Source organism: Neoarius graeffei, chromosome 3, assembly GCF_027579695.1.
Source record: "Neoarius graeffei isolate fNeoGra1 chromosome 3, fNeoGra1.pri, whole genome shotgun sequence".
NCBI lineage: Eukaryota > Metazoa > Chordata > Actinopteri > Siluriformes > Ariidae > Neoarius > Neoarius graeffei.
Window position 1 is genome coordinate 113966918 of NC_083571.1, and position 21787 is coordinate 113988704.

Consider the following 21787-nt stretch of genomic DNA (forward strand, 5'->3'; position numbering starts at 1 on the left):
CATTTAAACTCGTTTTTGTGCAATATTTCGTTTGGAAAACAGTTTTCAAAATGGCGGCACTGACACCTGGCTGACACTTCACGTTTCGAAGTCTCGCACAAGTCTCATGAAGATCGCGTGGATAAGCGACGCCTGCCGTGGACCAAACGAACTAAATTCAACACGGCTACAAACCGAATAGGCCGATAAGTATAATATTTAATTGCAATGGTTACTAAAACCAAAAACGTAACTGAATAACACGTTAATTAAGAAATAAAGCAAGTTTAAAAATGACTTCAGTTTTCATTTAATATATTAACTAGATTTGTTTATTTTATTGACAAACTAAGTGATTTTTTTTTAATACCCCTGCTCCGAAAGAGGGGGGGTATACTGGTTTCCCTCTGTCTGTCCGTATTTCCATCTGTCCGAAATACCCTTTTTCTCAGCAAACACAAATCATAGCCACTTGGTACCAAACTTCAGCTTGTTGTTCTATACCGTGTAGACCGTTTCCAGGTCTGTCAGACATCAACTTCCTGTTTACTGACTGAATGTATTTTTGAAACATATAGCGTGGATTTACAAAATTTTCACAATATTTTTCTCAGCAACTACAAATCACAACTGAGCTTCAGCTTGGGGTTCTATACTGCGTTTACCGTTTTCAGGTCTGTCGCACATCGACTTCCTGTTTACTAACTGGATGTCAAGTCAAGTTTATTTGTATAGCGCTTTTAACAATAAACATTGTCACAAAGCAGCTTTATAGAATTTGAACGACTTAAAACATGAGCTAATTTTATCCCTAATCTATCCCCAATGGGCGCGACGGTGGCAAGGAAAAACTCCCTCAGACGACATGAGGAAGAAACCTCAAGAGGAACCAGACTCAAAAAGGAACCCATCCTCATTTGGGCAACAACAGACAACATGACATGTATTTACAAAACATATAGGGTGGATTTTGACGCTATTTCAAGAAGCAAATTGCTATTTCAGAATGACAGTTTACCAGGATGCTGTTGGAAATCCCTGGGGAGAGACACTGCTCTTTACTTACTTGTTTCAGGTTTCAATATTTGTTGAAGTCAACATTCATAATAAGTGTCCGATTCCTTCGATTGCTTGCATTCTGATATAAGCGAGAGTGGGGGCACCCTTATCAAAAAGAAGTATACTTCAAGTTAATTTTATTAAGTATACTTAAGTAAACTTAAAGTATATTTCCTCAAGTACGGTATACCTTTGTGTACCAAGTATACTGATATCAATGTACTTACAGTATACTTGTAAGTAAACTAATCTAATACTTCTTGGAACTAAATTGGCCCACTTTTAGTTTAAACTTTGAATATACAACTAGTATTTTTTATTTTGTACTGCAAGTATACCACAAGTAAACTTGTATACTAATAGTTTACTAGTTCTATACTTGTAGTCCACTTTTTAGTTTACAAAAGCATACTTCGTAGTATACTGGAAATATACTATGAGTTTACTTATTTTATACTTCTAGTCCACTTTTTAGTTTACTAAAGTATACTTTATAGCATATTGGAATTAGTTACTGGTTATATACATCTAGTGCATTTTTTAGTTTTGAAGTTTACTGCAATTACCCTTCTTGGTATACTATTAGTTTTCGCGCCCTAACCCTTACCTCATGCACACTACCAGGAGACAACTTAAGTGTTTTGTACCTTAAGTTACAATGAAGTTATAAAGGTAAGAATTCACAAAATAACAACAGATACTCAGGATTAAGAACATATTCATTTTCTTTAAAAATCAAAATTTACTACAGGGCAAGTCCACTTAACATAAGGCACAAATATTTTAATACTTTATTACACTTTTGTTCAGTATATCTTGATCAAAAGTTTAAGTATAAGCTTAATATGCTTAGACTTTTCGATATACTTTTCAGTATAAGCCAAGTATAATTATGTATAACTTTATTAAGTATATCTCTGATTAGTAAATAAAAAGTAAACTGAAAGCATACGCTCTTATTTTTAGTTTAAAAGAAGTATACTAGAAGCACACTTGAATAAACTTGTTTTTTGTAAGGGTATACGTAAATGAGCAGTAGCTCACAGTTGATGATCTTGTTTTTTGTTCCGGCTAAACCATATAGTCAGGAGGGAAGTGTCATGTTTTATGCTGATTCATCAAGTAATTAGAAAAAAAAAAACCACACACACACACACTGAGTCACACTGAAATGAATCAATGGCATGTTTACTTCTACAAAACTATTTAAGTACATTTGGTAGCATTTTTATGACATGATTTGAAAATTTCAATATATATTTTTTGAAATGTATGTCATGAAAAATGTAATAAATTTCAATAATTCATTGCTTGGTTATAATTAAAATGGTTAATGGTGTTTGATCACGAAATGCATGCAGTTTCTGAAAAGCATCAATTTTATATGTTATTAAATCTACAGTTAAAAAAATTATCTAATGAATAATTTCAGTTGGGGCGGCATGGTGGTGTAGTGGTTAGCGCTGTCGCCTCACAGCAAGAAGGTCCTGGGTTCGAGCCCCGGGGCTGGCGAGGGCCTTTCTGTGTGGAGTTTGCATGTTCTCCCCGTGTCTGCGTGGGTTTCCTCCGGGTGCTCCGGTTTCCCCCACAGTCCAAAGACATGCAGGTTAGGTTAACTGGTGACTCTAAATTGACCGTAGGTGTGAATGTGAGTGTGAATGGTTGTCTATGTGTCAGCCCTGTGATGACCTGGCGACTTGTCCAGGGTGTACCCCGCCTTTCGCCCGTAGTCAGCTGGGATAGGCTCCAGCTTGCCTGCGACCCTGTAGAAGGATAAAGCGGCTAGAGATAATGAGATGAGATGAGATAATTTCAGTTGACTGAGGTCTAAACTAACAACACATTTGAGTAAAATTTATATTGTGGGTCTTGCTGCTACTCATCCTGGGATTTTTTTCCTGGCACACCATCCCTAGTTTTTGCGCGTAGCTTGTTCACCTGGGATTCGGCGATATCTGCACGCTCCTCTGCTTCTTCAAGCTCATGCTGTAGCTTTCTTAACTTGGCCAAGTTGGAATTTGCTTGCTCTTCTGCCTCTTCAGTTGAACGCTTGTAGGACTTCACTTTGAGCTGTAGCTTGTCGACCAAATCCTGGAGTCTTGCCATGTTCTTGCGGTCTTCTTCAGTCTGAAAAGTGAGTTCCTTAATACGGCGCTCATACTTGCGGACCCCTTTTATAGATTCTGTACTTCGCTTTTGTTCTGCTTCCAATTCGTTTTCAAGCTCACGGATGCGAGCTTCCAGTTTCTGGAGCTGTTTCTTTCCACCCTTCATAGCTATTTGTTCAGATTCATCTAGCCTGTGCTGCAAGTCTTTGATCGTTTGCTCCATGTTCTTTTTCATTCTCTCAAGATGAGCGCTGGTGTCTTGCTCTTTCTTTAGCTCCTCTGCCATCATAGCCGCGTCAGTTATTGCCTTTTTTGCTTTCTCCTCAGCATTGCGGTTCTCTTGTACCACCTCTTCCATTTCACTCTGTAGCTGGAGCAAATCAGCTTCGTGCTTCTTCTTTTGGTTGATCAGGCTAGTGTTTTGAGAATGCAGTAGCTGTATCCTCTCTGTTGCATCTATAAGTTCTTGCTCAGCCAGCTTACGCCCCCTCTCAGTTTGTTCCAACATTGCCCTTAACTCTTCAAGCTCTGCTTGAAGGAGGTTATTTCTCCGTTCTAACAGGGCAGTGTTCTCTCGGAGATCTTCATTACTATGAGCAGCCTCATCCAGTTGAAGCTGAGCGTCCTTCAAATATGACTGGACCATCTTCAGTTGTTTCTGTGCATCAGCTGCCTGTCTGTTGGCTTGACTTAGCTGAATTTCCATCTCGTTTAAGTCTCCCTCCATCTTTTTCTTCACTCTCAATGCTTCGTTACGGCTTCTCGTTTCTGCCTCAAGAGAACTCTGTAAACTTTCCACCATTCGTTGGTAGTTCCTCTTCGCCTGCTCCATTTCCTCATCTTTCTCTGTCAACTTTCTTTCAATGTCTGCCTTTACCTGGTTGTACTCAAGTTGGGCACGCAGGATCTTGCTTTCCTCATGTTCTACAGAGGCCTCAGCTTCCTCCAGTGCAGACTGCAGCTCTGCTTTCTCTTGTTCTAGTTGTTTCCTAAGTTTCTCCAGCTCATGAACACTCTTACCTCCTTCACCAAGCTGATCTGTCAGGTCTGAGATTTCTTCTTGCAGATTCTTGTTCTCCCTTTTGATCGTCTCAAGTTGATCAAGAGATTCTTCATAAGCATTTTTAAGTTTGAAGAGTTCAGTACTCAGGTTCCGTGCTTCCTTCTGTGATGCTTCCAGCTCACACTGTGACTCTTCATACTTCTGCTTCCACTCTGCTATGACCTTATCAAAGGCACGTTGTTTCTTGTCCAGAGCAGCAGCTGCAGCATTCGAGCGTTCAAGATCAAGCATAAGATCTTCAATCTCATTTTGCAGACGATGTTTAGTTTTTTCAAGAGAGGAGCACTTTGCATTAACCGCTTCTACTGCCTCCTCTGCCTCTTGTAGCCTTTGAACAAGTTTTTTCTTGGCCTCTTCGAGTTCCTCTGTTCTCTGAATGCCATCTGTCTCATACTTGGTTCTCCATGTTGCAACTTCAGTATTTGCCTTGGACAGTGCCCGCTGAAGCTCTGCTTTAGCCTCCTGCTCCTCCTCAAGCTGTTCTCTCAGCAAATCACAGTCATGACGAGAAGACTGCACTGCATGAGCAAGTGCACTTTTTGCTTTGACTTCTTCTTCAAGCTGCCTTCTGAGGTCCTCTAATTGTTGGGTGTAAGAACTTTTTCCTCTTGTGAGTTGAGAGATCAGGCATTCTTTTTCCTCAAGCTGCCGCCCAAGTTCTCCATTTTCCGTTTGCAGTTTGGCTCTTTGTGTTGAGAAGTCATTAAGAGCCCTCTGAGCCTCTTCAGCCTTGGACCTATGTTCATTCATCTGATCCTCCAAGGAACGGCACATCTTTTCAAGATTTACCTTGGCTTTCACAATGCTCTCCATGTTTGAGGCCAAGTCGTCTATTTCCAACTTCAACTCTGTCTTTTCTTTCTCTAATTTTTGCTTGATCCGCTGGAGATTGTCAATTTGTTCACCAAGTTCAGCCACACTATCAGCATGCTTTTTCCTTAGGGTGGCAGAAGTGGCTTCATGCTGTAGGGTAGATTCCTCAAGATCCCTGCGTAACTTCTGAAACTCAGCTTCCCTTTTCTTGTTGAGCTCCACTTGGGCAGATGTAGCTCCACCTGCCTCCTCGAGCCGTTCACTAATGTCTTCTAACTCGCGAGAAAGATCACATCGCTGTTTTTCCACCTTTGCTCGGGCTGCACGTTCAGCATCCAATTCTTCCTCCAGTTCCTCTATACGAGCTTGGTTTTCTTTTAATTTTTTTTGCAGTTGCGCTACAGCTATTTGCTCATTCTCAATCTTTCCATTCAGTTGATTTATTTCAAAATCTTTCTTCTTCAGTTTCTCCTCTTGCTGCTGCTTATCGTTCTCTAAATCCATGATATTCTCTTGAATTAATTTGATGTCTCCCTCCAGCTTTCTCTTGGCACGTTCAAGATCCATCCTCACCTTTTTTTCTTGTTCTAGGGTCCCTTCAAGGTCATCCACCTGCTGTTCAAGCTTAGATTTAGCTTTTATCAATGTGTTTGCTTTATCTTCTTCACTCTGAAGGTCATCTAGTGTCTGCTGCTGAGCCTCCTGTAGAGCTTTTTTCTCTTTTGTGAGCTTCATTATTATCTCATCTTGGGAGGCCATTTCCTCAGTGAGGTTCTTCACTTTATTCTCAGTAGCATGTTTCTCTTTCTCAACCTTGGTTAGCGTTAGCTCAAGGTCATCAATGTCTTTCTTTAGCTCAGAGCATTCGTCTTCCAGCTTCCGTTTTTTGGCTGTGAGTTCAGCATTTATCTCTTCTTCGTCTTCAATACGCTCAGTCATCTCTTTAACTTTAGCTTCCAGTTGGATTTTGCTCTTTATCAACTGTTCACAACGCTCTTCAGCGTCTGTCAAAGTATCTTGCTCTGACTGCAGCTGGAGAAGTAGATCATTCTTTTCTTGAAGAAGTGTGACCATTTTCTCCTCTAACTCTTTTCTTCGGCTTTCGGATTTATCAAGAGCCTCTTTTATTTTGTTGAATTCATCCTTCATATTTGCCATCTCTTTCTCAGCCTCAGCACTCTTGAGAAGAGGCTTTATTTTAAAGAACAGTTTCATCCAAGGCCAGTTTTTCACGCTTAGGAAGGAGCGAAGATTCCACTGAATAACCATTAGTGCATCTCTGCGTTCTACTAATTTTTTATATTCTGCTCTCATTAACAAAGCTCGAGCATTAGCTTGTATCCTGGTAATGATGCGGGCAAGTTGCTCATCTCTCATTTCTTCCAGTAAACCCAGCAGACCAGCTTTGAAGAAGACTTTTGTGTGACCAAACTTGTATTGTGTATGGTCAATGTCAAGCGATCCCAGTAGCTTCTCAGCACTCTTTTTATTTTCAATAAACTGGCCTTCTGGGATGGCAGACGCATTCAGAATTCTGTACCTCTGTTTGAAATCACCGTAGAGTACCCTGTTTGGAAAACCTTTCCTGCAAATTCTGATACCCTCAAGTACACCATTGCAGCGGAGCTGGTGCATCACAAGGCAGTTTTCCATAACTCCAGGAGTCTTGGACTCATTGGGAATCAAACAGCGAACAAAATGTGGATGAGTAGTTTTGAGATTGGTCATCAGTTTGTTAAGATTTTCCCTGTGCAGGGCAGATACAGTCTGGAAAGATGACCCCTTCTTTTTACCTCCTTTTCCACTTGATTCAGCTGCTCCTACATAGCTAGAAAAAAGATGGCTTAAAAGCTTGAGAGATGATTTTTGATACAGTCCAACCACGGTTTCGTTCAGTGGATCTTTGTTCTTAACAAGCCAGCCGGCAATATTGTAATCAACAGTGCCAGCATAGTGAAGCAGTGCAAAGTGTGCCTCTGCCTTGCCTTTGATAGCACGTGGCTTCTGGAACATGCTTGATTTGCCCAAATGATTATCATAAAGCTTTGCCTTGAAGGTCTGGTTGCTTGCCTTTGGAAACATGCACTCTTCCTCAAGAATAGACATGATCCCAAGAGGCTTCTCAATCAGATCAATACAAGCTTGCAGGTCCATCCCAAAGTCAATGAATTCCCAATCTATTCCTTCCTTTTTGTACTCCTCTTGCTCCAAGACAAACATGTGGTGGTTAAAAAACTGTTGCAGTTTTTCATTTGTGAAATTAATGCAGAGCTGCTCAAATGTGTTAAAGTCAAAGATTTCAAATCCAGCTATATCCAACACACCAATGAAGTACTGTCGATGCTGCTTTGTGTCTAAGGACTGGTTGATTCTTACAACCATCCAGTTGAACATCTTTTCATACACTGACTTTGCCAGTGCACCGATTGAGTAGTATACTTGATCCACACCTTGGCCTTTTGTGACATATTCATTGCCTACTTTAACCCTTGGATGACAAAGTCCTTTCAGGAGATCAGCGGAGTTCAGTCCCATTAGGTAGGCTGATTTGTCAGCAGCTTCTGTACCGTCTGGTTCTGCCTGTTCTTCTCGCTGTTTCTGCTTGAATTTCATGTTGCCATAATGCATGATAGCTCCTATCAGTTTGTAGACTCCCATCTTCTCATCTGGGGTGAAGCCAAGCACATCAAAGGCATTGTCCGTGGCCATTAACTCCTCGCTATCATTGATTGATGGAACAGTTACTTCTCCTTGGGAGATGTAAGAGTAATCATATGGATTATTTGTAATCAGCAGCATATCCAGCAGCTCAGGCTTTGCATTGGTCAATATCTGGTAAAAGATGTGATAGTTCCTTTCTGCCTTCAGCTGAAAAGTCACTCGTGATTTTTCCAGCAGGTATGTTTCAATGTCGGCTGAAGAAAGTTTACCGCTTGTTCCAAAATGAATGCGAATGAACTTTCCAAAGCGAGATGAGTTGTCATTTCTCAATGTTTTGGCATTGCCAAAAGCCTCTAGTGCAGGGTTGGCCTGGATGATTTGATCTTCCAGTGTCCCTTTGTTAGAGTCCTTCTTAACACTGCTTGCTCCACCAGCAGCTGCAATACTTGCAAAATACTGGATTACTCTCTTGGTGTTAACAGTCTTACCAGCACCAGATTCTCCAGTGATGAGGATGGACTGATTTTCCCTGTCTGTTAGCATGTATTGATAAGCATTATCTGAGATGGAAAAGATATGAGGAGGAGCTTCAGACCTTTTCTTACCCCGGTAGGCAGCAACTACTTCTGCATCATAGACAGGCAGCCATTTATAAGGGTTGACTGTTACACAAAACAGTCCTGAGTAGGTATAGATCATCCATGCTGCATAGCGCTCTTTGAGGTTAAACAGCACTGCAGGCTCATGTAGGAAAGTAAACATTGCCATATCTTCGATTTTATCGAATTTAGGTGGGTTCTGAGGATGAACATCTGTCTCTTTAACAGTTACCGTCCTTCCATCCTCTGTTTTCACAGTTGCCTTCCCTTCTTCCTTCTTGATTATTTGTCCTTTGACATATTCCGCTTTTTCATCCACGACGAAGCATTCAGTTTTGATGTCAAAAGGTCTAGTCTGAGCTTCAAGTCGTTCTTTCTCTGACTTCCTCAGGAAAGGTGCTGCTTTACCAAATTCCGCCATGATAGCATCACCCATTGTGATCTCTTGGATTCCACGGATGCTGTAGGAAGTGCTCGACAGCGTTCAAAGATTTGGTTGGGATCAGGAACTGGAGTACACTGGTCCTGCACTCTCTTTATAAATGATGACTAAGGTCCAAATATGGACATGTCTGCAGGCATCTCGGAAAAGAAAAAGAGCATAAATAGCAAAGGACATGCTTATCAAGACTATAAGTGGTGTGAGGGGCAAGAAAAAGACCTTTAAGTGATACTGTCCTTATTAGGACAGCTCTCACCTCTTCATTAGTCTCATCTGGTCTGCCACTTGTCAGCTCCACTGCTAGTTCTATTGCTATTAATTTTTGCAGTTTATTTTCCTGTAGTTTGATTGGCTTTAAATCCCACATGTATATTGACATAGTATTAAACTTTAGTCTGACATTTACATGGCAATAGCAATTACCTAATAAGAAGCTCAATTTATGATTTGAGTACAACTTGAGTCAGAAATTTGGGTTCTATTTATCTTGACATGCCAGCAAACCACCAGCAAACCACTTTCTTTATCAAAGCATCCTCTGATAGATTCCACTGACACCTCTTGTAGCTGTCATGGAACAGACTGTCTTGCCCCATCCTTGTTTAACACCACTCCCAAAATAACACTGATAAATGTCAGCCCATACTTCTTGTAAGGGCCACGAGCTGGCCTAGTGGTTAGTGTGTCCACCTCTTGACTGGGAGATCTACTCATGGTCCGGTCATACCAGAGACCATTGCAAAAATGGTACCAATTACCATCTGGCAAGGCACGCTGCAATACAGATGCGAGTAGGGAAATCAAATTCTCGCGGTTACCCGAGGACTAGTCCCCCACTGTAACCCTAGCTGTATAGGCAAGAGGCTGAGGGCTACGGAAATGGAGATCGGTGCTGCACCTATGCACCTCAAAGTGCTGGTTAGTACTGGGACAGGAGACTGCCTGGGAAGACCAGATTCTGGTGTGGAAGGGACTTTGACCTGACTTCTTGTAAGGCTTATGTATCTGTATGTATGTGTGACCGGGCACAACCGCAACCATGGCACACAATGGAACCCGACTACGCCACCCCGAAGGGACAAAAAGGTTTTGCCAAAAGACGGCACCTCTAACACGTCAGCATGTACTGGCACACAAGTTTACAATCAATAAAGGCAACAGAGACCCAGTGCTCAAGTTCAAGCAATAATTTATTTTTAAGTATATGGAAAGTGGATATAACTGAATGCGGATGGAGCTGGAAGCTAAAGCAGAGTGGTCAATGCAAAAATATATATTTATTACAATATATTAATTTTACATAAAATTGAGCCTCATATTTAAATAGACTTATAAATATACACACATTTACATAGCCAGCTAAGCCTACCAGCAGGGGGAGTAGCCAGGTACAAGCCACTGAGAGCGCAGAGAACCAAAGGAGACACCCAAGACCTGTGATGGAAATAGTCACACGCGCACACGCACAGCAAGTCTATCCACACGCACTGCAATGAAAGGTGCACTGCAAACATACAGAAAAAGGGTGAACACTACAAAAAGCCCACTAAACATGCAGTGAACTAAAAACGTTAAGCTGACGGGAGAAACCAAGAAGATCCCGCACTCCAATGGACCTGGCAATACCTGCGGCAGAACTAAGCACAAGCAGCAAGGGCTATGCAATGCAACGTAATCAAAATAAAAAGAAAAAAATAAAATAAAATAGAACCCCACAGTTGGTTTGACAATAAATCAAAAACAACACCGTTACACCTAGACCATGACGGGCGCGAAACCCCAGCTAAACAATCTGTATTCAGTCTCCCCGCGCTCACACTTTTGGGGAAACAGAATAGGATAGAGGTGCGGCAGACAAACTCGCGAAACAAATGGGGAAAGTCATAAAGCAAATCAGAAAAATAAACAATATGAAACAAAACTAAACAAAGCAAAGCAGCAGTAGTGCAAAGCAGCTCGAGTCTTCCCTATAAAGGAACACAAGCGTCATTAGACCGAGGCATAAAAATCACCAATCACCGACTACAATGTCACATAACATTACCTTGCCTCGGTACTAATGACGCCAAGTCCCTCACTCGGTCATCACCGTGCTGAGCCTTCCTGCTAACAAATCCCAAAGGAAAAATTAAAACCAACTTAACAAGAAATAAAAAACTTTTAAAAGAATAAAACGCACCTGCACAAGGAATCAGCTGGCTTAACGTGATAGAGGCCCGCAGTGCATTCACGCGGGACTCACAGGCAAAATACACAGATAAATAAAAATTAAACTAAATAAAAAGTGTGCACTACAGACCTTGCTCACCTGCTAGCAACGAAAGTCTAGAGCCAAGATAGTCCAAAAAGTCAGGCTGTGCACCGAACAGGAAAAAGTGTGCTTAGGGTCGTTGTCTTGCTGCATGACCCACCTTCTCTTGAGATTCAGTTCATGGACAAATGTCCTGACATTTTCCTTTAGAATTCGCTGGTATAATTCAGAATTCATTGTTCCATCAATGATGGCAAGCCGTCCTGGCCCAGATGCAGCAAAACAGGCCCAAACCATGATACTACCACCACCATGTTTCACAGATGGGATAAGGTTCTTAAGCTGGAATGCAGTGCTTTCCTTTCTCCAAACATAACACTTCTCATTTAAACCAAAAAGTTCTATTTTGGTCTCATCCGTCCACAAAACATTTTTCCAATAGCCTTCTGGCTTGTCCACGTGATCTTTAGCAAACTGCAGATGAGCAGCAATGTTCTTTTTGGAGAGCAGTGGCTTTCTCCTTGCAACCCTGCCATGCACACTATTGTTGTTCAGTGTCCTCCTGATGGTGGACTCATGAACATTAACATTAGCCAATGTGAGAGAGGCCTTCAGTTGCTTAGAAGTTACCCTGGGGTCCTTTGTGACCTCGCCGACTATTACATGCCTTGCTCTTGGAGTGATCTTTGTTGGTCGACCACTCCTGAGGAGGGCAAAAATGGTCTTGAATTTCCTCCATTTGTACACAATCTGTCTGACTGTGGATTGGTGGAGTCCAAACTCTTTAGAGATGGTTTTGTAACCTTTTCCAGCCTGATGAGCATCAACAACGCTTTTTCTGAGGTCCTCAGAAATCTCCTTTGTTCGTGCCATGATCACAACACATGTTTGTGGAAGTGTAAGATCAGACTTTGATAGATCCCTGTTCTTTAAATAAAACAGGATGCCCATTCACACCTGATTGTCATCCCATTGATTGAAAACACCTGACTCTAATTTCACCTTCATATTAACTGCTAATCCTAGAGGTTCACATACTTTTGCCACTCACAGATATGTAATATTGGATCATTTTCCTCAATAAATAAATGACCAAGTATAATATTTTTGTCTCATTTGTTTAACTGGGTTCTCTTTATCTACTTTTAGGACTTGTGTGAAAATCTGATGATGTTTTAGATCATATTTATGCAGAAATATAGAAAATTCTAAAGGGTTCACAAACTTTCAAGCACCACTGTGTATATATATATATATATATATATATATATATATATATATATATATATATATATACACACACACACACACAATTAACACTGAATTAGTTATTTTTTTTAAATAGGATGTAGAATATACATAAAACTTTAAATTCAACTTTTCAACATTTCCTTTCAATTTCACATATTTCATATATAAAATTTATGTACAGTACCAGTCAATACATTGTAGAACAATACTGACGAGATCAAAACTATGAAATAGCACATGGAACATATATGGAATTTTATAGATAGATAGATAGATAGATAGATAGATAGATAGATAGATAGATAGATAGATAGATAGATAGATAGATAGATAGACTGTATATATGTGTGTGTTTCATCTTTTGGATTCTTCAGCGTATCCAGTGTTTACCTTGATGACTCTTTACACACTATTAGTATTATCTTAACCAGCTTCATGAGATAGTCACCTGGAATGCTTTTCAGTTAACAGGTATGTCTCATCAAAAGTTAATTACTGCAATTTCTTGCCTTCTTAATGTGTTTGAGATCAACTAGTAAATAATAAAAATACAGTAAATAGCTCTATTCCACACCACAACTGTACTAATCCATATTATGTCAAGAACCGAACATCTAAGTAAAGAGAAACGACAATCATCATTACTTTAAGACATGAAGTGACTTTTAATTAATAAAAATAAAGAAAAATCATTTAATTAGAAGGTGTATCCAAACTTTGGACTGGTACTGTAATATGTACGTACACACACACACACACACACACGTTTATTGCCTACCCCTTATAAAGATGAGTAAAAAGGGTTTTAAAAATCCACCTTTTGGAGAAGTAGCTTCATCTCACAGTGAATAAATGAGAAAAAATCCAACCTTTAATTGAAATAAATTTATTCAGAGAAAAACAAATCCATCAAGAATTTTTTTTTTAAAACAAAAACATATGCCACAATTTTCCAATGTTAGAAGAAGCTATTTCCCCTAAAGGTGGATTTTTTCCTTCATACTAATCTTTAAAAAGGGCACCATAATCAATCAATCAATCAATCTCTCTCTCCAAAAAGTACTGGGTTTGAGCTCAGTAGCCAACGAGGGCCTTTCTGTATGGCGTTTACATGTTCTCGTCCTGCTTGCATGGGTTTCCTCCAGGTGCTCTGGTTTCCTCCCACAGTCCAGAGACAGGCAGATTAGTTCAATTGGCAAAATTGCCAATAGGTGTGTATGTGTACCCTGTCATCAGATAAATAATAATAATAAGTTCAATTTATACAGCGCCTTTCTCATACCCAAGATCGCTTTACAATTGGGGGGGGTTCCACCAAAAAAGAATCAGGAAGTGGCGGCACGGTGGTGTAGTGGTTAGCGCTGTCACCTCACAGCAAGAAGGTCCTGGGTTCGAGCCCCGGGGCTGGCGAGGGCCTTTCTGTGCGGAGTTTGCATGTTCTCCCCGTGTCCGCGTGGGTTTCCTCTGGGTGCTCCGGTTTCCCCCACAGTCCAAAGACATGCAGGTTAGGTTAACTGGTGACTCTAAATTGACCGTAGGTGTGAATGTGAGTGTGAATGGTTGTCTGTGTCTATGTGTCAGCCCTGTGATGACCTGGCGACTTGTCCAGGGTGTACCCCGCCTTTCACCCGTAGTCAGCTGGGATAGGCTCCAGCATGCCTGCGACCCTGTAGAAGGATAAAGCGGCTAGAGATAATGAGATGAGATGAGAAGAATCAGGAAGTAATTCCAATGGTGTAGCTGTCCACAGTCCCACCAAAAGGCGCATGATGATAAATCCCACACCTCCTGCACAGCCGTCACAACGTCGCCGGGCAACATCGCTTGGAACACCTTGCCAAGCACAGAAGCGGCGCCGCACAGAGTGCTGGACAACCCCGGTGTTAAAAGAGCAACGAGCTCACTGCAGTCCATAGAGAGGAGCACAAACTTCACCCATGGTGAATCAAGGCCTGAAGGAAACCGACGCCAAAACTGGGTCTGGAGCTACTGTACACTACAATCGGCAGACAAAACACACAAAAAAAAATCAAACTATACAAACACAAAAAGAAAAACAAAAGGAGAAAATAAGATAAACAAAAAGCTCCAGTGAGAAGCGGCAACCAAAATGCGCACAGCCTACTCTCAACCGGTGTTCTGTAAAGTTATCCTACCTCTTGGATTTGTCCTACCAAGCCTACTGCGCATGCGCAGAACACATGACGTCATATCTTGGAATTGGGACCGAGTTTTGTCCTACTGCTGGGCTGATAGAAAATCGGTGAGTATTTCACGCATTTGCCGATTTTTATGTTTTGTGCGTATTGGTCGAGTCTTTGGCCGAGTCAAATAATTTGTAATGACTTGTTTTGAATAATAAAACGGTCTGTATGAGAACTTGCTAATTCTGTCACGCAGTGGGCACTGTGCAGTCAAAGTTATGACGGGGCATCGTTTCGTTTGTTTATAAATACTGTATTTTAGACGTTTCTGAATTGCAAATATGCCTACATTGTAATTATTGAATATAGCTTATTTGGTTGAGTAAATCGTACAAGGTTGTTAGCTCTGATGTCCAAAATAAATGCTTTAATACAAAATAGATCGTTTTAAAAGCAGACAGATTATCATGTAAATTACATTGATTTAAAATTTGAAAGTAATATTAAAAATATTGTTACTTTTCCTGACACGCAGCACGGCTCGGCAGACGAGTCTGTTGAATTTTCCTACCCTCCTGGATTTCGCGCATGCGCAGTAGGCTTGGTAGGACAAATCCAAGAGGTAGGATAACTTTACAGAACACCGGAAACAGAAATGACGTCAAATGATTAACAACAAGGTTGTTAGCTCTGATGTCCAAAATAAATGCTTTAATACAAAATAGATCGTTTTAAAAGCAGACAGATTATCATGTAAATTACATTGATTTAAAATGATTTGTACCAGTATAAAATAAATACATGGTATTTTTTTTGACAATACAAATACATTTAGGAGGTTAGGGAAATACTAAATTTTAAAATAGAAAAACAAACCTCTGAGATGTAGATTCATCTTTAATAAATTTCTGGTAGGCAACGAATAATACTGAGATGTACCTGGTATAGTGAGATTTAACTTACATTTTATTTTTTTATTTTTTTTAATAAAATTTTGGAATTTAACTTAGGGAATGTCAATCACTCGAGTGCAAATTTAGTGAGGGAAGATGAAACAAAAAAAAATGCTAAACTGTTACACACTTATCCCTTTTGAAAATACTGACCATGGAGGTCAGGTCACTGACAGGCATAAAAAGTTCACATTCATAAATTGTATGTTTAGAGTTTATGTATTTCGCTGATGAATGCAGTGCTGTTCAGCAGCGAGACATGCGTTTCCGGTACTGCTCTACAAGAGGCACCAGACAGCGAGGGGAGCTACTTTGCAGCAGGAAAGGGTGCTTGAGCAGATCAGAAGCACTCGCTCTCTCCAGAGGGTCCTTTGTCAACATGGATTCCAAAAAGTCCCTCAGCACTGGCGAGATCTGTTGAAGAAAGATAAATGATGAACTCCATCGATTGCACCAAAATAATAACCCATTATTGTGAACTTAAGTGCGAAGTGTTTTTTATATATATATATATATATATATATATATATATATATATATATGCTTGTGTATTACATGAATGATAAAGTATGCATTAGTGTATATGTGAAAATATTTAATATTTATTTAAACATGAACCGCCTGGGTTACATGAATACAGATACAGAATATCATCTAACACTTGAAATGAAGAAAAATATTGTGCATCATAGAAGTAAAGCTCCAGTGATGGAGTGGAAATACAACACCGATTCCAAAGAAGTTGGGATGCTGTGTAAAATGTACAAAATAAAAAACAGAATGCAATGATCTGCAAATCCTTTTCAACCGAGATTCAATTGAATCCAATACAAAGACAATATATTTCATGTGCAAACTGATAAACTTTTTTTTCCCATCCATCCATTATCTGTAGCTGCTTATCCTGTCCTACAGGGTCGTAAATATACACTCATTGTGAATTTGATGCCTGCAACATGTTCCAAAAAAGTTGGGACAGGGGCATGTTTACCATTACATCACCTTTTCTTCAAACAGCACTCAGTCAAGTCAACTCAAGTCAAGTTTATTTGTATCGCGCTTTTAACAATAAACATTGTCACAAAGCAGCTTTACAGAATTTGAACGACTTTAAACATGAGCTAATTTTATCCCTAATCTATCCCCAATGAGCAAGCCTGCGGCGACGGTGGCAAGGAAAAACTCCCTCAGACGACATGAGGAAGAAACCTCGAGAGGAACCAGACTCAAAAGGGAACCCATCCTCATTTGGGCAACAACGGACAACATAACTATAATATTAACAGTTTTAACATGAAGACAGTTTCGTTGATGTTATAAACTCTTCATTGATGGAAACTTGAGTGCAAAACTATTCATGACAACTGCAGTCCTAAAGTTAGCAAGTCAACTGTAGTCCTCAGCCATAAAAGCATTACTGTAAGAGTCCAGAGCATCCTCCAGGTGTGACTTTCAACTGTCCTCATGGGGCCGTCCTCCACAGGAGCAATACGATGAGACTCCAACCAGACACAGGGCACCAGGATGGATCAAGCAGGTCTGAGGAGCAGAAGAGATCAGGATCTCGATCCCAGGACCGACATGTAACTCAGAGGGACAGATTTGGGGGAGGGGTGAGAGAGAGAGGGAGAGAAACCACAGGTTGTTAGGTATGCCCAATGACACCTGAATAAGTAGGAACAGTATACATATTGCACCGAGTACAAGCAGGGACTGCGGCAACTAACTATGACAGCATAACTAAAAGGGGAGAGCCAGAAGGTAACACAGGCATGAGGGAGCCCCGGGACATAAAGCAGCAGCCACTACACCGTCAACAAACTCGAGTGAGCAAGCGAGTGGGGACTGACAGCATCCATACATCCCAGTTTACCAAAACACTCTGTCTGAGGACCCTCCAGATCTACACCTTTACCTCATAAACACCATTAACAAAAGGCTTGACTTTTCAGCCGAGACTTAAACACTGAGACTGTGTCTGATTCCCGAACACTACTTGGAAGGCTGTTCCATAACTGTGGAGCTTTGTAAGAAAAGGCTCTGCCCCCTGATGTAGCCTTCACTATACGAGGTACCAGCAGATAGCCTGCACCTTTTGATCTAAGTAGGCGTGGCGGGTCATAGAGGAGCAGAAATTCACTCAGGTACTGTGGCGCGAGACCATTCAGTACTTTAAAGGTCAATAGTAGTACTTTATATCCAATCCAATCCAGCTTTATTTATCCAGCAGATTTATCAATCTGGTTTTAAATCACTGCACAGCACAGAATCGGCTCTTTTAAGAGATTTTAATGATGTTCTTTTAACTTGTGATTCCGGTGAATGTGCTGTTCTTGTACTTTTAGACCTAACTGCTGCATCTGACACTGTAGACCATGACATTTTAATTTCACGTTTGGAGCAGTGGGTGGGCATCAGTGGCATAGCATTGGAGTGGTTCAGGTCGTACTTGGCAGATCGAACTTTCTGTGTGAGCCTTGGTGACTCTGTATCCTCCTCTGCCCCTCTGTCATGTGGTGTCCCACAGGGCTCAGTCTTAGGCCCTCTTCTCTTTTCTTTGTACTTGCTCCCGCTTGGTTCCGCATTTAGGAAGCATGGTATTTCACTTCATCGTTATGCGGATGACACTCAGGTCTATATGCCTCTTAAAAAGAATCAAGCATCCTCTGTAAGACCCTTACTTGAATGTCTTGACGACAGAAAGGCCTGAATGGCTCTATTTTTTTTTTTAACGAAAAGAAGACAGAAGTGATTGTTTTTGGTGGCAGCTCTGAGACCCTCTGTCTAGATCTAGGTTCCTTGGCTCAATACCTAAAATCCAACATCACTAACTTGGGAGTTAAGGTGGACTCTGACCTCAGACTTGACAATCAGATCAAGACAGTTGTGAAGTCAAGTTTTTACCAACTGAGGCAGCTAGCCAAAATAAAGCCAATTCTTTCAAAGCAGCACTTTGAGACAGTAACCCACACCTTTGTCACCACACGGCTGGATTACGGCAATGCACTTTATGTGGGGGTTAGTGGGTCCTCCATCAACCATCTCCAGATGGTACAAAATGCTGCTGCATGTCTTTTAACTGGCACATGCAAACATGACCACATTTCCCCCATTTTAGCCTCACTCCACTGGTTGCCCATACAGTTTAGGTTTCATTTTAAAATTCTTTTATTTGATTTTAAATCTCTCAATGGTCTCGCCCCTCCCTACCTCTCTGAATTGCTGCACCCATATTCACCCACCCGCTCTCTCAGGTCAGCTGATCAGCTCCTCCTGAGGGTGCCAAAAACTAATCGCAAGCTCAGAGGGGACCGTGCTTTCGCTGTGGCAGGTCCTAAAATGTGGAACAATCTGCCTCTGTACATTAGACAGGCGTCTTCCTTGTCTGTTTTTAAATCCCTTCTTAAGACCCATCTCTTTTCCATGGCCTTTGACACCCTGCAAGATGTTGATTTTATTTTATTGTTTTATCTTATTTTATGTTATTTTATTGTTTTGTCTTATTAAATATCTGTTTTATTGATGTTTTTATGTCTTTTAATTTATTTTGTATTTATTGTATCATGTACAGCACTTTCGTACCTTCTGGTTGTTTTTAAAGTGCTTTATAAATAAAACTGGATTGGATTGGATTTATAATCAATACGAAATTTGATTGGGAGCCAATGCAGTGTGGATAAGACAGGGGTGATGTGGTCATATTTTCTAGTTCTAGTAAGGATTCTTGCTGCTGCATTTTGAACTAACTGGAGCTTATTTATGCACTTATTGGAACATCCAGACAGTAAGGCATTACAATAATCCAACCTGGAGGGAACGAAAGCATGAACTAGTTTTTCCGCGTCACGTAGTGACATTAAATTTCTTATTTTAGCAATATAGGCGGCATGGTGGTGTAGTGGTTAGCGTTGTTGCCTCACAGCAAGAAGGTCCGGGTTTGAGCCCCGTGGCCGGCGAAGGCCTTTCTGTGCGGAGTTTGCATGTTCTCCCCGTGTCCGCATGGGTTTCCTCCACAGTCCAAAGACATGCAGGTTTGGTTAACTGGTGACTCTAAATTGACCGTAGGTGTGAATGTGAATGGTTGTTTGTCTCTATGTGTCAGCCCTGTGATGACCTGGCGACTTATCCAGGGTGTACCCCACCTTTCGCCCGTAGTCAGCTGGGATAGGCTCCAGCTTGCCTGCGACCCTGTAGAACAGGATAAAGCGGCTAGAGATAATGAGATGAGGTGAAAGAAAGCTATCCGGGTAATGTTATCAATGTGAGTTTCAAATGAAAGACTGGGGTCAGTAATCACTCCAAAGTCTTTTACTGCTGCACGTGAAGAAACAGAAAGGCCATCCAGAGTTACTGTGTAATCAGAAAACTTACTTCTAGCTGCATGTGGTCCGAGTACAAGTACTTCAGTCTTGTCAGAGTTAAGCAGAAGGAAGTTAATAAGCATCTAGTGTCTAATGTCCTTTACACATTCCTCAATTCAATTAAGCTGGTGTCTCTCATCAGGTTTTGCAGAAACATAAAACTGTGTCTCATCAGCATACAGTGGTGCTTGAAAGTTTGTGAACCCTTTAGAATTTTCTATATCTCTGCATAAATAGGACCTAAAACATCATCAGATTTTCACACAAGTCCTAAAAGTAGATCAAGAGAACCCAGTTAAACAAAAGAGACAAAAATATTATACTTGGTCATTTATTTATTGAGGAAAATGATCCAATATTACATATCTGTGAGTGGCAAAAGTATGTGAACCTTTGCTTTCAGTATCTGGTGTAACCCCCTTGTGCAGCAATAACTGCAACTAAACTTTTCCGTTAACTGTTGATCAGTCCTGCACACCGGCTTGGAGGAATTTTAGCCCATTCATCCATACAAAACAGCTTCAACTCTGGGATGTTGGTGGGTTTCCTCACATGAACTGCTCACTTCAGGTCCTTCCACAACATTTCAATTGGATTAAGGTCAGGACTTTGACTTGGCCATTCCAAAACATTAACTTTATTCTTCTTTAACCATTCTTTGGTAGAACGACTTGTGTGCTTAGGGTCGTTGTCTTGCTGCATGACCCACCTTCTCTTGAGATTCAGTTCATGGACAGATGTCCTGACATTTTCCTTTAGAATTCGCTGGTATAATTCAGAATTCATTGTTCCATCAATGATGGCAAGCCGTCCTGGCCCAGATGCAGCAAAACAGGCCCAAACCATGATACTACCACCACCATGTTTCACAGATGGGATAAGGTTCTTATGCTGGAATGCAGTGTTTTCCTTTCTCCAAGCATAGCACTTCTCATTTAAAGCAAAAAGTTCTATTTTGGTCTCATCCGTCCACAACACATTTTTCCAATAGCCTTCTGGCTTGTCCACGTGATCTTTAGCAAACTGCAGATGAGCAGCAATGTTCTTTTTGGAGAGCAGTGGCTTTCTCCTTGCAACCCTGCCATGCACACCATTGTTGTTCAGTGTTCTCCTGATGGTGGACTCATGAACATTAACATTAGCCAATGTGAGAGAGGCTTTCAGTTGTTTAGAAGTTACCCTGGGGTCCTTTGTGACCTCGCCAAGTATTACAGACCTTGTTCTTGGAGTGATCTTTGTTGGTCGACCACTCCTGTGGAGGGTAACAATGGTCTTGAATTTCCTCCATTTGTACACAGTCTGTCTGACTGTGGATTGGTGGAGTTCAAACTCTTTAGAGATGGTTTTGTAGCCTTTTCCAGCCTGATGAGCATCAACAACGCTTTTTCTGAGGTCCTCAGAAATCTCCTTTGTTCGTGCCATGATACACTTCCACAAACATGTGTTGTGAAGATCAGACTTTGATAGATCCCTGTTCTTTAAATAAAACAGGGTGCCCACTCACACCTGATTGTCATCCCATTGATTGAAAACACCTGACTCTAATTTCACCTTCAAATTAACTGCTAATCCTAGAGGTTCACATACTTTTGCCACTCACAGATATGTAATATTGGATCATTTTACTCAATAAATAAATGACCAAGTATTATATTTTTGTCTCATTTGTTTAACTGGGTTCTCTTTATCTACTTTTAGGACTTGTATAAAAATCTGATGATGTTTTAGGTCATATTTATGCAGAAATATAGAAAATTCTAAAGGGTTCACAAACTTTCAAGCACCACTGTAACAGTGGAAACTAATACAATGTTTATGAATAATATCACCCAGAGGTAACATATATAAAGAAAAAGCAGTGAACCCAAGACAGAACCTTGTGGAACACCAAACTTTACCTCAGTATGTCTAGAAATATCACCATTTATATCAACATACTGATAGCGATCAGTTAAATAAGAGCTGAGCCAGGAGAGGGCCGTTCCCTTAACTCCCACAACATTTTCTAGTCTATCCAGAAGAATGGAATGATCAATGGCATCAAATGCTGCACTAAGGTCAAGCAACACAAGCAGCGAGACACAGCCCTGATCAGACACCAAC

The 21787-nt window shown here is 40.8% G+C and overlaps 2 protein-coding genes across 3 annotated transcripts in view; both read right to left on the reverse strand.

The window, feature by feature from the left end:
- Positions 1–2768: 2768 nt before the first annotated feature.
- myh6 (myosin, heavy chain 6, cardiac muscle, alpha) lies at positions 2769–8718 on the reverse strand. The gene has a single exon (XM_060917920.1). The coding sequence runs from the start codon at positions 8716–8718 to the stop codon at positions 2914–2916; it is 5805 nt and encodes a 1934-aa protein (XP_060773903.1). The 3' UTR covers positions 2769–2913.
- A 4153-nt stretch (positions 8719–12871) lies between these two features.
- pak6b (p21 protein (Cdc42/Rac)-activated kinase 6b) overlaps positions 12872–21787 on the reverse strand; it is a 59143-nt gene continuing 50227 nt past the window's right edge. For both annotated transcript variants that reach the window (XM_060917934.1, XM_060917933.1), the window contains exon 10: positions 12872–15737. In XM_060917934.1, the coding sequence (XP_060773917.1) occupies positions 15570–15737 (168 nt within the window). In that variant the 3' untranslated portion in view covers positions 12872–15569. The remainder of the gene's footprint in view (positions 15738–21787) is intronic.